We start from the raw sequence: 17,851 nt of genomic DNA on the forward strand, positions 1-17,851 counted from the left end.
TTCTCTAAAACACTGATTTCCGTCCTATTCACACACATCTTCTTGCCCCCCAGAAGTCCATTTTGAAATATATATTGAACTGTTGCCATCCTATCCCATATATGCTATATCTTCATTTCCAGTCCCAATCACTTCATGTTCTTACAGTAGTTGCTTATGTGGGAAGGAAACAGATTGATTTGCAGCCTCTTATTAACAGCTGTGGCTTTGCTTTATTCTCCAGATCTGTGGTTCCAAGTAAAAGGAAAGCCAAATCAGCTGGCAGGAAAGTAAGTGGTTTGGATTTTCCTCTCTGGTGGTAGAATGGATTATGGTACACAGTCATCTGGCAACAGCAGTTTTAAAAACTGAAATTATGTGAAGTTGAGTAGGAAGAGTCTTTGTTTTAAATGACCTGGTAGAATAGGTTAGAGTGCCATTTTTGATGTTTTGTAGATACGGTCTTACCCTTCCAATACTACAGTTGTATTCTCATAGCTGTGATGGTACAAGGCTAAAGAAAAGGGGGTTGGTAGGGCAGCTATATGTTTTTTTTGTTAGTTTAAGAATAGTCAGAAGCAGAGAAGCTAACAGGGACACAAATACAACTCACTTCTAACCTTAGGCTAGAAACACAAAACATTTTTAACTTTAGAAAAAATTGAAGAGTGGTTGTGTGGCCTAAGCCTGCTTTTCCCAGTTGTATCCGTTTGGTTTAATCACATTTTTTTCACTCCACAAATCTGTGTGCAAGCTACATGCTGTAGCTGTTTCAAAGCCAATGAGGTAATTTTGGCATGACGATGCAGATTGCTATCCATTGAAATAGGTACTTTCTAGTCAACTGTTTTATGAAAAGCACAGAAATTTTAAAAAACAGGAGGAAAGCCTATTCTGGTGATAGTGCAGAGGCATTATGTTGTGTGCCTTCAGCTCAACCTCACAGTTTGGCTTTTTCCTGCTTTTCATTTTTAAATGTCAGCAAAGCCAGCCATAAAGCCCTTAAATGCCAGTACTGCTCTTCAGCAAGGTCATACCTTGGGATTTTTGCTACAGTCAAAGCAACCTGGGCTGTCTGCCAGTTTGAAGTCACTAGAGCAGGGTGGACAGCAGCCTTCTTCACTGTACACTGGCAGGTTAGCTGGACACAAGAGAAATATCAAAAGACAACCTATCCTTACAGGAAATTCTCCATTGTTCACATTGTGTTCAATAGTTAAAAGTTCAGTGTACAAATCACAGGAGAAAATGCCTCCAAATGGTCACCTCTTATCCTTGTGTCTCTTGGACTTTGTATTCATCTGCAAAACAGCCTGAGTTGCACATTTCACCCAGTAAACTTTTATCTGTATGCACAAGGTACACACCCCAATACTCTTTCCTAGAAAAAAAGACAATGTCACAACACAAAAGAAAAGTCATCTAACTTCCCTTCAAATGCACACTGAGCACTTTTGTTTGTTTTCACAAAGAACCACATGAGATCTCAAGCAGAAGGTCAGTATTTAAAAAAATTGAATGCTGAGCCTTGTCTTGAAACTCTTTGTACCTACAAAGCAGATTTTGTTGGTGTTTTGAAAATTTGTGAAACAGCTCTTCATGAACTGCAAGGACTATGATGGATTTTCAGAGTCCTGGCAGGGTTCTTCATATAATGCACATAACAGAAGAAAGATGCAGGCTGTCAGGGCAAATGTGGGACATGAAACCCAGGCTGAAGTGCTGACACCAGCTAAATGTCAGCTGTCACAGCCTGTCTTGCATAATTGAGGGTCTGAAAGGAAGAATGAGAATGGCAAAGGAGTTCAGGAGGGATATAGCTCTTGGTCTATAAGCTATACTAAACATTTAATACTTCTATTTGATGTGCTTCATTGACTTTTGAACTTTGTTTAAGGAAATAAATTGACGCAGACATTTAGTGTGAAAAAATGTTCATAGCCTTAACCAATTACATTCACAGGGCTATTCTCTCCTCTGAGCTGATTGCCCAGCTTTCCAATTTCCTCTTGTCAGCTCCAGTTTCTTCTGGCAGCCACAGCTAATTGTGGTGCATGGGGGAGCTTTTTGGAGAAGCAAATGAGGTGTCTGCCTCTCACAGTGATGTCAGAGGCAAAAGAAGAGTGGATTGGGACATTCAAAACTTGAAGTCAGTTTCTGTGAGCAACAAGAGCATCCAGGAGCCAGACTGCACCTCTCTGGAATCACCCTACAGAGGAGAAGGAGCAAGATGAGCCAGAAGATGCTAGCTTGAGCAGGAGGGTGTAGTGGGACAGGAAGGAAAAGCAGCAATTCAGGTCCCTGAGGCTGTAAACAGTCATCTGAGTCACTGGGTCCAGGTGCAGCATGTTTACCTGGATGTTGGTGAGGATGTCTGATTGAAGAACTGCTGGCAAATTTTTCTGAGGTAGAAATCAGGATTGTTAGAAAGGGCTGCAGTTAGGGCAAGTATCCAGCACATGAGAGCCCAGCACCTCATCCCCACTCTATTATGCTTTCTTTTTCTATTTCTCCTTTCTGAAGCGTTGAAATCCTTTTCAGCTGAGTGCACCAGCCAGTCAGGGGAGGAAAAATAACGGCTACAGAAGCACAGTATCTTGACCAATTTCAAGGTCACCCTTTTCAGAGATAGTGCAAATACTAGATTAGTGAATCTTTATAGTCAAGGTGTTAGCAAAATTATCCCAGACTACCCTAGGAAAAATGAAAAGCCAGTACTATTCAGTGTGGTCTGTCCCACTAACTCATTCTGCCCTCTGAACTTAAGCAATTGCAGATGGAGAGGTGTGCCTCATCTCCAGCTACCAGGGGCTGCAGAGACCCCAGTGCTCCATGATTTCTTGAAGGAAGCTTCAAGTAGCCTCTTTTCTGTATCTATGTATTAGTTAAATATTTTGTTATGGATTAGTAGTACCACTAGCTAATCCATTAGCAGAGTGAAGAACAAAGACTTTTTAAAATGTCTTTTCCATTTTCCTATAAGTTTCATCCTTCTTGGGGAGAATGATCATTTGTTCTGCTTTCCTTAGCTGTTTTCAGCGGAAGGATGTGGATGTCTTGCAAGGCTTCCTGCACTGGCAAGGTCCTAAAAGTTAACATAACTTCTTTCTCTCCCTGATATACTGTCTATATTTGTTTTTTTTTTTTTTCTTCTTTCTTGCTGAAGATCCGTTTTCTACAGAGCAGATTAAAATGTACAGCAGCACAGTCTGTCTCAATGTCCCTTGGGGTAGAGTGTAGTCCAACTCTCTCTCAAGCCTCTACATGTACCTAGCTGTGCTAGCACATGAACATTTTTAGCTTGCTTATACACATAACACTCAAAGCAACTTGCTGATGACCTCATCATTGTGAGATGCAGAAATTAACACTGTCTCCAGACTTTGAGAGACTATTTTCTAGCTTCATATTTTTTCATTACTTTTATTGAACAAATCCTTACAGAGTGTCCTACTTGGTGTCGCCTCTAGAATGTAAGGAATAGTCTAAGAAAGCTACATATTTGATCTTAATTTTGTTGAGCTAAGCAGTACTCACATTTTCCATTCTTCTATCCCCACTGCTGTGTAAATTCTAAAGTTTTTTTCCCCTTTTAGACACTGGTCATTTGGCATGCTCTGAAAAAATGTTGAGTAGTTGAACATATATTGGACAGCCATATAGTTTTAAGGAACGTGTTTCACTTTACTCCAAAACCTCAGCTGAAGTAAAGACCCCTCTCTTTCTGGTGTCTACCTGCAATTGGACATCCTCCGTTCTGTTGTCAGAGATTTCTAAAATCTATGTAATTTATAGTAGTTCTCATTTTTCTTCTTTGCATTCATCTACTTTACCCTGGCTTATATTTTGTTTAATTTCTGTGTAGTTTTAAAAATTTAACCTTGGTTGTGAGTGTGAAGAACTAAACCAAAAGCATAGCTGAATTACAGTTAAAATCAACTTTGGGCCTGATAAGGTAATGGTTGTAATATAAAAAAAAAAAAAAAATAGCAATAACATAGGCTTCTTATCTTGTTATATTGAGAATAGATTTACTACTGCTGAAGAAGAATAAAATTTCAAGAACATCTAAAACCTTGCAAGTAAAAATAAAGATTTTTTTAAAGGTGAAGTTCAGGCCCCCTGCCTTTAATATTTGCTCCTTTAGCAGCTTTTGTTGTTTTCTGTAATAGTTGCCAGCCACCTGCAGAGGGGAATGTACACAAGCAGGTGGTCTTAATATACTTCATAAGTATACTTTTATGTATAAGAATATTCATAAGTATACTTTTAGTATAAAAGTATACTTATGAAGAATATTTTAATGTTACAATCAGATATAAATTTTTAAATGCCTCAATTTGTACACTTCTCTTGCCAACAAAAGGAGTGGAATTACACTTTCTTTTATTTAAAAACAATTTTTTTTAATGTCTAAAACTTCATAGAATGAGCAGTTGTAATACAGAAGATTTTTCTACTGAAACCTGTGCAGGGTATTACTTTTAGTGATATAACTAGAGGTTCCCCCAAAACAGCCTCACAAAGTTGCAAAGAAAATCAGTCATGATAAGGTAAAATGTTTATCCTTGGCCTTTGAACCACTGCTAAATGAAACCTGTAAATGTCTGGGTTTAGTCATATAAAGATCTTTCCTGAGTAAAATTTTGACTGATAAGTTAAAGTATGACAGGTTATTGCAAAAGTGCTGTGGGAGAACGAATTAATTAATAACAGAGTTTCTTGCCTTCATGGAAAGACTGCCAGTTTGGAGACTTACTTACTCTCCTCTGCATCTCCTGCACCTGATCCCTGCATAAAAAAAAGTCTTATGTAAAGAAAAATGCTTACTCATGTCTTGTTGTTGAACTGTTTTGTTGAACTTTTTTCTGCTCTAATGTCTACTACCATGCTTTACTTGAGGATCCTGTAAGTCTCTGTTTAAAAAGTTCAGTCTGTAGCTCTTGTGGTTTTAAGTGAAACATGTTTATGATGTGTGAATCTGAAAGTTTTATGGAATCATGGATCAGAGGCTAACCATATTCTATAAATGGAGCTTACTCCATTTGGAGTTTACTCCAAATGAACCCTCCATTCAATTAATGTTATGCTCATATGGATTTTTAAAGACAAAAATGTACTGTTTCGGAACTACTGAGCTGGTTTTACCAATATGAGTACTTTCTTGTTGGTTGGTGTTTGTTTCTTTGGGCATTTCTATATGATTTTCTTTCACCTGAACCCAAAGACCTTCTCCTTAAAAATCTGTTCAGGCCAGGCTCTGCCTTAATGTCACATTGATTCTTGCAACTTTATCTACTTTATGACTACTTTGTCATGCATCCAGCTTATCGCCTCTATTTCTGGAAACCAAGAAACTGGTCATGCTGTGCCATTTCTTAAGCTAAGGCTTAATTAATTAAAAAAGCTACTGTTGTGCTCTGCCTATACAGTCTATTCCAGCACTAAAACTCTTCATAGTTCTTGGAAATCTTAGGTACCAAACTCGAAAATTGCTACAGAATTTGTTAACGGGGAGGTGTTAATATCCTTCCAAATGGTCACAGAAATCTCACTACTGATGAGGTGTAGGTGGCTTGGTCTGATGTCACTATGAATACATTCTGTTTTTAGACCTTCTTTATTTTTTTCAGATACCTCCATGAAAGCACACAAAATGCGTCACAAGGAAACACCTCTAGTCTAATTTAATGCAATTCTGAACTGGAAAAATTAAGTTCTTAGTCCCCAGATCTGCCCATACTTCCTCTGCTAATCTTCTATCTGTTAAAACATCCCTTCAATCAGTACTGTTTTCTCAGCTATGATTTTTTTCTAGACTCTGCTAGGATATATCACAGTCTGATCATAGATATTTGTATTGTAAATTTTGGAATTGTGTGTTTTGTTGTTTGGGGTTTTTTTCTCTGTGCGGGAACATATCTCACAGGATGACTCCAATTTCATTCTAGAAAAAAATGATGCTGGTGTGTCATACCCTGATATTCTACTACAGCACAAGCTAAAAATAGATTAATAGCAAAGGAAATCATCACCTCTTTCTGCAGCAGCAGTTTTCTTTGAAGCCTCCTAAGTGAAAGTTGGTTCCAAGTGGCTAGAGAGATTTGTCCAGATTACAGCTGGAGGTATTCCACCTGCAGGCACTTTTGAAACAGAACTCAGAAGAGTCACATGGAGAAAAAGAATAGCATGGTCATGTTTCCATGTTTTGAGTAAACATTTATGCTTTCATGTGCCTACAGCAATTCTTTTTTGAAGCTAGGACTGCACATTTGGTATCTTCTGCCGAGCCGGATTCTATGAGATTTTTTTACCTTTTCTGCTAGGATCACAAGATTATTCATTTGCTCATAAAAGTGCTTCAAATGTCTACTGCTGCTTTATGGGTTTTACCTGTCTGTTTTAAAAATGAATGTTGGTTCCCTATCAACAAGGAACATCTGCTCTTTTTTAGACTCTGCACAACAGAACAGTAAGAGAATTCAGAATTAGATACATGACATGAGTGAATGACTGGGTGTGTGAAGCAACAATAAAGATCAGAAACTACTTCCTGACTATTGCAGGAGTAAACCAGAAGGATCAATACAGTTCATCAGTTGTTCTGCTAAAATAATCTTGGTTGCCTTACTGTAAGTCAGAAGAATGGAAGTCAACCTGGAAAGTTTTCTGAAAGTTCACTATTAGCCAAAAATAGTATAAGAAGCTACAGCCCAAACTCCTCACTCACTCACTCACTCACTCACTCACTCACTCACTCACTCACTCACTCACTCACTCATTCTGGCCACCTACTGGATAAAAAAGAGTACGATTAAGATAGCGAAGAGTCAAACAAGAAAATGAAAACTCTTCTAGTTAATTCTGCCAAGTTTCTAAGGTGTTATGTGATACTGTTCTGTGATTTGAGTTTATAGAATAGAAACCCAACAACACCACATACAGTCAATTCTTCCATTTTGTATTAAGTTTGAAATTAGAAGGTTTAGTTTTTGTTCAAAACTGTAGAAATACAGTTGAGTTTGACCTACATACATACTGGAATAGGAAGGAGGCAGAATCACTGGGCACTTCCGTGCCCCAACACAAGAATTTGTATTATGCTTTGTCTTTCTCCAAGTTGTAGTGAGAATAAAATTTATTAACTTTTAGAGAGGCCCATTTACCTTCAACAGGTGATTCACACATAGCATTCATTCAAATCCAAGAGAGGAGGAAGAAGATTTCTGCTTCATGAGGAACATCTCCACAACTGGTGACAAATATTAATGGGACAAAGTACACTTGAAATTAGGTGGACCAAGAAAAACTGAAATAAGTCCTTCTGGATGCAACTGCATGTACATGTCCTGTCATACTTTCAAGCACTCAGTGAGAATTTTAGCTGATATTTCTTTGTGTTCTGATTTTCATGTAGTAGAAACAATAGAAATACTTAGAGTTTTTGAGGCTCATTCAAATAGTTTTAGTGACGTCCAATAACCTATACATCTAAGCATTCTTTAAAATCCCCTAATGCTAATCTCACATACATGTGTATTTTAGGGCTTCAACTACCTTATTGGAAATAAACAGCAAAGTCTTAAAATTCAGAATTATTTTGTTAGGAAATAAGTAAGACTGATTGACTGGTGATGTTATTTAGCTGCCTGAAGTGTAATATGCCTTGTAATTTAACAAATTGTAAATTAATAATTCAAAAGTAATGTAATGGCAGTGTAGAATGTTTCCTAGTAGAAGTCTTATAACTTATTTTTAAATGTGAGAAAGTAGTCATTTCCTAGATTTGTCCCTTCTGATGTAATACTATTTCTTTCTGAGATGCTATTCACCCAGGTATGAAGACTGTGTTCATTTTGCCTTACTGATAATTTCCAGTATTTAATAATATTCATTTCTCTAAGAAGTATATTTTAAAAGAAATTCAGTGTTCATACTTAAACAGTTTTATTTTTGTCTGTATATAGATCTCTTTGAAAATATATCTCAAGGCTGAAATTTTCAGGAATCTAAAGGGCAATTCTACACTTATGTCCCATAACCAGCATTTAGAAGTACCAACTCTGTGACATTCTTACCAAAGTATTTCCTTCCATCTTGTTTTTTTTTATGAAGTGCTCATACTGAAATAAATGAAACAGAAGTGTGCAGTGGTACTTAAAAGCATCATGCATCCCCAGAGTACTAAAATGCCTCAGTTTAGGATCTGGTTTAGTCCCTATAGATAGCAGATAGGTTAAATTTGCCTTCAGTATTTTGTTCTCTATACTTTCAGGGCTTTTATCCAATGCAGATGTATGCATTGGATATTTTTAAAGTAAGTAGCATGGGATTTGAAAGGCTTACAAAGAAATTAATTATTTCAATTAATGTAAAGTAATTTCTATCATCAGTGAAGATAAAAATAACTGCATGCATGGGTCAGTAAGTGCCACACAGGCTACTGAACTGTTAAGCAAGTTCAGGTTACCACATGCCACACTGAATAAGACAAAAAGTCTGGGGAAAATTGTGTGCTATTATGAGATTGAAACTGCTTACATAACACATACTTCCAAGTGGAAAATTCATATTGTGAAGAAATCTTTATAAGGAGGTTATACAGACTATCTCTAAAAGTCTCTAAAACCTCTTATATTTTAAATGTAGTGATATTTGTTTTTAAGTAATAAAGCCCCAAAGTATAACAAGAAATGCATCTGTTATTTGGCTTCTTGTTACATGCCATTACCTGGAATCTATTTTATTCTTGACATATGTAGAACTCATAAACTCATACCACAGTGCCATTAATTATTTATTGTGCTGTAATTATTATGCTCAATTTCCCTTCAAAACAATTGAAGGGAGTATGGTATGACCCAATAAGGAAATATAAAGAAGTTTAATTTTCCTTTGGTGAAATTCAGAGTGAAGTTTTTTCTAAAAATGTGATTGAATAACTGAAAAATTTCCTTATGGCATCTCACTGTAGCAAGGAAACATACACTAATACTGAAATGCTTTGTTAATGTAAAAAAAAACCCCTCATTTTGAGGGGGTTTGAGACATTAATCCTTTTAATATCCAGATAATACAATAGTACATGTATATATATTTGCTTTAACTCCAAACCTGACTAATAAACCTTAGGGAACTACAATGCTTTTTTAGTAGCATAAGCACCAGAGAAGTGAGATAACTTCAAATTTTTGAGGGAAAAGAAAGAACTTGTCCTAAATAACGCATTTTAGATGTAAGAGATTGTTGGTGGTTTGTGGTTTTTTTTTTTTAAATCATAAATTTTGAAGGGTTAGCTATTTATTTAAATTTAGTATTATACACTATATAGTAAATATAAAACATACAAATACAAATAAAGGGAGAAAATGACACTTTTTTTCTGAGGCTTTTGGAGCTTTGTAAATGTTGCAAACTTAATCAAGTGTATTGGTAACAGCAGTTATATAGGGATAGTCCTCATAAAAATTTAATGTTCTACATGTTTAAGTGTTACATGTATGCATAGTTTATATAAACTTTTAGATGGTAGGCAAAATACGAGTATTTTATTTATAGCCAATTCACAGCTGTCTCAATATTCTGTCATGTTTTGACAATTATTGACATTTTGGAAATAATGTGTCAGCTTATAAGAAGAGTTCTAGATGAGCACTATTGTTTCATGTGTTAGATGACCACAGTAGAAGTAGTTGGAGAAACCACTATATTCAACGGTTATGAATAAGCAATCCCTTCCTTTCTTGATAATAGGACTCCCAGAAATGGGACAGGACATCAGAAGTTTACTGTCTCAGTCAAAGGAGATTTTCTGGGGTGCTATATAGTCCCATAATGGATTCAAACCATTGAAATTCCTCGGGCCTTCCTCAAACCTGTATTATGTTCAGTACTCTTCCCAGTCCACAAATGGACAATTCTTAAAAGTAAAGATTTTTATTTGCAGTTCTGCTTCCCTCACTCCAAGCTCCTATGTCTCATAGGAGATGTTGGTGTGCCGTAGGTGTGTCTGGTGTGCTGGATGCCATCTGTCCAGTTCTGCCCACACTCACTGCCTTCCAAACCTCAAGCCGCATCTGCTTCTGTCACAGGCACTTCTGTGATGTGGAATGGCAGAGGATCTTGAGAGATACATGGTATCACCAAGGGGTTTGGACCTTTGTGATCATAACAGAGTTCCTTTGTTAGTTAAATTGTTCCTTACTTTGATGGGCTCTTTTGGTGTGGGGCTGCTTGTGTCCTGTGCTCTACAAGGCACCAAAGGTGTTTGGGTCAGTTACCATGCGTCACTGCATTATGGCAGAAGTAGCAGAGTTAGCAGTGGTAGTAATAGCACATACTGAAAACTAAGAAAAAATAAGTCTTATGCTTGGGGAAATCATGCAAGTCTGCAAGGCTCTAACTGGGATGAGCATTAGCTTTATCGTACAGGTATTTTATTAATCCAGGCAAAAGGTCATATGAGTTCAGGGAATTGTACAGGAGGGGGGTTTTCCCTCACATAAGTGAAGACTTGTTTGATGTTTAAATGAAACCAGATATGTATACTCAAGGAAAGTACATCCAGCAGGTATGCTAATGTTACATTCTCTGATTTGATTCTGCCTTTGAAACTTTTTAGCTCCTTATAAGAGTTTCTAGATGTTCACTTCCAGTAAAACCTAGAAGCTATAGTAAATTTTGTCCCATTTTCATGAGAATTCAGCTTCAGGAATATGACAGCTGGTAAGTTAAAGAAGAGATAATGGTACATTATCTTCTTTCAGTATGAATAATCTCAACGTGAATTTTTGCAAATAATCTGTGTTCTGGTGTAAATTGTGGAAAATAATGTACACTAAATACTACAAGTATATTTCACCACTGAATGTTTATTTTTCATAAAAGCCTGAAGTTGAGCATCACACAAAATACTGCAATTAAATATTACATTGTATAATTGTCAAACATTTAACTGAGGTCTACATGCAGTGTTTGTGCAGTATTTTGCTTATGTTTCTGATGGCTCACTTTATTAATGCCTAGGACATTATTGATCTAATTATTTATTATTTTTAAAAGCAGAGTCAGAATAAAATGTATGTGTGTAAAATATTCAGCTAGGTTAGTGGTGGCTCAGACAAAAATAAGTTGAATCAGTGAGAAATGTAAAATAAAAATTTGCATATGTAAGCCCATGCGTGAGGAAATAATATGAGCAGATGCAGTGCAGCCTACACAATGCACATAACTATTGTGTCTGTATCTTTGGAAGTGACAGATTTTAATACCATAAGATTGACTTGAATATCTTGTGTTTTTAAAACAAATACTGCATAGTGGCTCCTCCTGAAATGGTTTCACGAGTATATCTGAAATTTTCTGTATTATAGAGTAATTTTATGTCTATGCTTTATAAACGTATTTCACCAGAAACCACCTTCTGGTATTTCTCTCTTGTCAAAGGAATATAAGAATGTGCAGGTTCATACATGAAATACAGAGGTTCAGATATAATTTCTGGATTAAATCCTTCATTTGCCAGATGCGTTTTCTTATGCTTGAAAGTTGCAGTAACTTGCATAACATCCTATGAAAGAAATAGTTCAAGTAAGGTGCAATATTCCATTTCAGTCTATATGAGTGAAATTATGATGTACTTACTGAATTAAATATATCATACAATTTACTATACAATTTCTTCAGTTAAACAATTATCAGATTCACAAGTGCAGTGAAATCTAAATCTAAATCTAAATGAATATTTTTCTTATTAATTTTCTTACTAAAGCAACACACATGATAGCAAGTTTCTGTTTCAATATATGCAATTTTCTTTTATCTTTCCTTAGGGCAGTCCACCACAAAATCAGTAGAGTATGGAACATTTGTTTCGCTCTGCAAAGAGCTGACTGATTTTGTGGTATTGGCTCTCTTCTGATTTCCTACTGCTAAATTTAAAACATTAAACCCAACAATGTTAAATGCCTTCTTGTCTTATTTGCCTGTATAAGGAGTTTCTATACAGCAATTATTAAAATGCAAATTCATGAACAAGTTGTTCTGAACACAATGGTTGGTGTATTTGAGCAGAAGTGGTATATAAATAAATTGCCTTTCAAATGTTGTTTACATTTAGAGAAAAGTTTAAAACAGACTGTTCTCAAGCATTGTTATTACTTGCATGTGTTTTCAATACAGTGAACATTTCATTTTAGTTCCCATGCTGAAAAGATCCACTTTTTACTTCTCGTTGGAAGGAAGTTAAAAAAAATCAGGTGGAAAACATAACAGAGCCCTGGAGTCCCCTGGTTTTTTGCATCCTTGTCCCCGGGCCTCTGCTATTCTTTTAGAATCTAGTGGAAGATACTGAGAACAGAAAATCAGTCTGTCTTATTTCCACAAAAACAGTCAACCATAATCGTAAGTTATATTAGAAAAAAACTACATAAGGACTACTGAAAATTTTTCAAGAATGATTTTGGTTTTAATCCAATATTGCATGAGAATTTCAAGTAGTATTTGTTTGTCACTGTTGATCAGGGTGACCTCTTTCTCAGGACCTAGAGAAGGGAATAAATTTTCTTCCAAACAGAAAATTGTGAGTTCAGCATATACTGAACTATGCTGCTATACTCCCCTAAGACATTTTATAAAGCAACAACAATTTTTTCTCATTTTGACTTTTTTTTTTTTAATTGAAGTTGTTTTCTTTTATAAAAATTTGCACATGTGTAAATATTAGTTAATTAGTACTGCTAGAAACTTTGTTTACTTTGGCTCCTCCTCAGCTACGTAAAAACAATTTAGTCAGAGAACAAATAAATGCAAACAGGCTTAATTGGTTCCACACATATAAACCTTAGAGCACTGTATAGATTTGCTCAATCTAGTGGAACTGTAAAGACAGATCTGTTCCAAAAGCTTTTCCCAGAAGACACCAGCTGTCTCCTGGAGCCCCACAGGTAGTATAACCTATGCTTACTGCATGTGAAGGTACATTTACTTAGTACAGTAACCTGTTAGTGAAAAAAAAAGGTTTTCTCAATCTCTAAATTCTTCAATTTGAACCTTTTTGACTATTTATCAGTATTTAGGGAAAAGTAAAACTGCCTCTCAGCATCCCCAAACAGTAGAAAACTGTGAGCTACAAACTTTGGGATGATGTAATGTGGAGCCTTTTCCTACCCTCTGGAGTTCATGCTCTCCTGCCTGGTTGCAGATCAGCCTGTGGGGTGCTCACAAACGGTACAATCCTTGTACTTTTAAAGTGGACATTAAAAAAAGAATTGTATCCCAGTTCTGCCTTTGTTCTTTAAAACATGCGAGTGCATTTTAATTCTCACATTAGGAAATCTCCATAAAACTTTTACTGTCTGTTGTAAATAACCCAGTATTTCTTTGGTGTCTTGTCATTAACAGTGGATAATAATCACTTCAAGGACAGCCACATCAGGAAAATGTTTGAAATTGATCATGTCCCCCTGTTATACGAAGAACTCTTATGAGTAAGGCTACACATATGTTTGCTTAGTCTTCTATTGACAAGAAGAAAACACTGGTTAAAGAACTTTGAAGCAAAATCCAACAGCAAAGTTACTAATCCCATCTAGGATTCTTAGGTATGGATGGTTCCATAAAACAAAATAGAAGTTTAATTCATCATATATTTGCTAAAATTCATCATAATAACCATCATAGGAACAGTAATTTAGGGTACTATTTCCTTTTGTTTTCAATTATTTAAACTGTTTGTAAAATGCATTCTGCATTCCATGGTTGAAGTGACCAATTGTCAAGTCAGACAGAAGATAAATACAAGTGGCAGACACCTTATTCTCTCACATCTGGATGGGGGGCCATGTTGTCTTTATAAAGTTATGCAAGCTGTAGTTTTCCTTGAACACTGGACTTTTATGTGTACTTTTAAAAATTTGTGACTCAGTTTGAGAGTCATTGTAAAGCTAAGATACATCTGCATCACCCTCAGTGTCATGCTTGTACAAAGAACACAGCATCTTACATAAAATAAGAAACGTATTTCTTTGTCTTACCATGATTCTCACAAAGCGTGGTTGGGCATAACTTGGAAGGAAGTCCTCAACATGCTTATAAAGTCTTTCTCCATTAAAGTTGTGGTATCGTTTAAGCACAATAGCTGCCATCCCTGTTCTTCCTTCATAATCTAAAAAAATAGAAAAATAGTATGACAAGTAAGAGCATATGTGAATGTTTTGTAACATTTGGGGGTATTCAATAATATTTAGAACAAATAAATTGATATTGTGAAATATCCATCCTGTTTTCTCAGACATCACTGAGTATAAAGTACATGATATTTTATTTATAAGGCTTATGATATTTTATTACTTTACTTATTTTATTTATACATGGTATTTGAGAACTTTAAAAGTTACTTTCAGTGGGTTCATTCAATTAAAAAAAGTCACTGATGTCTTTTTATTGGGAATTCTCTGTAGCTGGAACTGCCTGCTAGGTTTTATTCCTACCTGAACACTGGTAATATAATGACCTAATCAAATCAGAGGGAGCATTAATTAAAAAGAGAACCTAAATGCACCCACACAAAGACTAATGCAATACATGGATCTAAACATGTATAAGACTGTACTTGTTCTATATAAAGTTAAATGCCTATTGTACACTGTAAAGGCAGTGCTGAGTGCTTTGTACCCCGTCCCACAGAAAAATTTGTCACAAAAAAGGTGATTCCTAGTAAATTACAGGCATCCAATTATGTTTGACATGCAAACTGAAACAAAACCCTTTTCAAAAATATGCACCAGACATAGTTCCTGCAATCTATTTATTGAAACACAAGAAAAAAAATTAAGTGGAGAAAATATCTGAGTTGGAAGAAATCAACTGCCACAGTTAAATCTGTTCAGAAAAATGAGCAGCCTTGAGGTCTACCTAAAGGCACTGGAAAGAAAAAATATGGGTATTCCTTTTCCTGAAAATGAATCTGCTGTTACTGAACTGGTGATATGCTGTGAAGTTTGTTATGGCAATATTTGAGACTCAAGTCAATACAGAAATATGAAATACCACGCTGTCTAGATGTTATTGACACTACAACCAAAAATTGATGTGAATCTTGAGGCATTTTTTTATGTGCAATTTACTGCCTGAGGTAGCAATAACCCTTTTGAGGAGCCCCCATCAGCTCCAACTGTAGATGATAATGAGAGATGCTTTGAACATTAGACTACAGTTTTATTTGCATGCGCTGCATGACTGCCATCTGCTGATCAACCATTCAGATGATGGCCTTTTAATTTTATTTTTATGTGTCCTCTTTCCTTGAACCCATTGTGTTTCCCATCTCTGAGTGCTGTCTCTTGACAGCTCCTTCTTCATGTGACTAGTTTCTTTTAATACTAGACTTTATTTGCCTCCAAAGGAAATAATGAACAGTTACTCAGCACCACAAAAAGTTTGTCTTCCTCAACCCGTTTTTTCAATGGCTGCATCTTCTGAGAAATTTTTATATTTTGTAATTTGGTTTCCTACAGCTTTTCAGCGTGATATTTTATATTTTTATGAAGCATCATATATAATTGAGAACATTCCAATTTCAAAAAGAATATGTGTTCTTGGACAGTACTCATAAGATACTGGTTTCAGACATTATCTTTTAATATACTGTATCTTATCATTTTTCAGGTGAAAGCCTGTAGCCTAAGAGAAGTCTTGCATAGTTCATAACTTTGTATTTCTCACTTCATATTTCTCACTTCTGTTACAATTTTTAATTTATCCAAATTTTTCTTCCATTCATTACAAAATTTCAGCATGTCATGTTTATTAAATGCAGCATTTTACTGTAACTGAAATTTCAAAAGCTGTAGAAAAGCCTGAATTGCCAAGCTGAAACTACTTATATCCTTACATGTACTTGTGCATGCAGTTGCAAGAACAGAAAAGTTACAGTAAGAAATTACTCTCTTCATTTTATGTTCTTAAACTATAGGGAATGTCTTACTTTTTACGCTTACACCATAAACGTTAACTTCTTGGACAAAATCCATCATACCAATGATCTCTGCAACTTCTAAAGTGGCAACATTTTCTCCTTTCCACCTGTTGAAAATATTTCTTATATTAATACAGATGTTAGCTTATACATGTTTTATCCTATATGTGACAGAGGACTACTTTTAATGTGGGCTACATTCTTAACTGAAGAATCATTTTCTGGTTTAGTGCTATCTTATTTGAAAGCCCAGTGATACAAGAAGTGCCAAATTTAAAAAATTCCAATATGTTGGAGTGCACTTTGGTGGACTTGATTCCTATCCTTAGTGATTTTGTTTAAACAAAGTTGACATTCATCATGTTTGAGTCTGACCTGTGTCATCCAGGCCTGCATATGTGTGATTTCTTCCAAGCTCCATGGATTTACTCCTAACTTTGTGCTATACCTGAAAGTGTCTCCCACCCGGTCAGTGAAGTAGAGGAACCCATCCTCATCCATCGCTAGGAGGTCCCCTGTGTCAAGATACACATCTCCATCCACAAACACGTTACGCAGGAGTTTCTTCTCTGAGGCTTCTTTATTTCCAACATATCCAGAAAATGGGCCGTCCTCAGTAACTTGAAAAACTAAAAGACCAGGTTTACCTGCAGGCCATGAAAAGGGGAAACATATATAGACATATATATATATATATATATATATAGAGAGAGAGAGAGAGAGAGAGAGAGAGGTATATAGAAACATATATAAAGTGAGCTATTAAGAGCATAAATTATCATATTAAAAATCCTTTGGAAAGCCACATTGGTTTTATGTGTCTTATTGCGACATTACCTTAGTTCTTCCCTGAACAGAAGAAATGGGTGAGTGGAAAAGGGAACATAAGTTTGCTTCCTTCTCTTCCAAAAATCTGGACCACAGGGAAGAGATCTTTGGAGTGTGTTGTACATCACTTACCTGGTAAAAGCATTTACCCATTGAAAAGATGATTTATCTTTGTTTATCTTTTATGTAGTTAGAAAAGGGTGATGGTAGTCAAACAATATGTGTAGAGGCAAAATATATAGTACCTAAGATTTCTGAGGGCTTTGAGGAGTTCCAGAGGATAGGGGTGCTACTGCCTTAGCACTGGTGTGCTGGTGTGACAAAACAAGTTGTAATCCACAATGTGAGCCCCTGATCATCAAGGGGTCTCTGGGGTTTGAAGTGTATCCCTACTGGGCATCACTCCTTGTTGCTGCCTAAGTCCAATTTATAACAAGGACAAAACTTCCATTGACTGCACTGGAATTGATTCAGAATGCCCTTTAAACATGTTTCTTTTATTATTCCTTATCTGTGATAACTAGTGGCTTTGTTCTCAATGTGCTCCTGATGTTAAAAGATAATTCCATCTTCAAAAAACTTTTATTTTACTCCTTCAGAAGATGTAAGGAGATGTTTTCCAACAAATAATTTTCTTCATAGCTGAATTTCTGCATCCTAAATTTAATCCTCTTCATTTTTTTGAACACTCAATATGGAAAATGGAATGAAAGCTCATACTACCTGTCAGAAGAGGAGCTGGCATTGCTGCAAATACAATGCATAATTTATAACAAAAGAACAACCAAACAAAACGGAGTTGCTCTAACCCCAAGTCATTTTTACAGAAGGATCCTCCAGTCCATTTTGTGAATTTACTGTCATTACTATCTCACATTACATCCAGTGACAGCTCCAGAGTTACCTAAAAAATATGTGTAATAACCTGCAAAATTTTTCTAGTTGTGTCATGAAATTGGGAATTTTATTAATTTCACTGAGAATGTAATAATTTTTTGTGCAGTTTCTAATGTGAGTGTAGTGAGGAAGCAAGCTTCTTTCAAGAAAAAAAAATCTTTTTCTTGATTT

General features: G+C 35.7%; 1 protein-coding gene across 1 annotated transcript in view; it reads right to left on the reverse strand.

Moving 5' to 3' along the window:
* Positions 1–10,830: 10,830 nt before the first annotated feature.
* Positions 10,831–17,851, reverse strand: part of LOC129132794 (long-chain fatty acid transport protein 6-like) — a 64,309-nt gene continuing 57,288 nt past the window's right edge. Inside the window, exons 10-13 of the mRNA XM_077171039.1 lie at positions 16,404–16,602; positions 15,965–16,062; positions 14,013–14,143; positions 10,831–11,548 (exon numbers count right to left, since the gene is read on the reverse strand). Of these exons, the coding sequence (XP_077027154.1) occupies positions 11,372–11,548; positions 14,013–14,143; positions 15,965–16,062; positions 16,404–16,602 (605 nt within the window). The 3' untranslated portion in view covers positions 10,831–11,371. The remainder of the gene's footprint in view (positions 11,549–14,012; positions 14,144–15,964; positions 16,063–16,403; positions 16,603–17,851) is intronic.

This window comes from Agelaius phoeniceus, chromosome Z (assembly GCF_051311805.1).
Source record: "Agelaius phoeniceus isolate bAgePho1 chromosome Z, bAgePho1.hap1, whole genome shotgun sequence".
NCBI lineage: Eukaryota > Metazoa > Chordata > Aves > Passeriformes > Icteridae > Agelaius > Agelaius phoeniceus.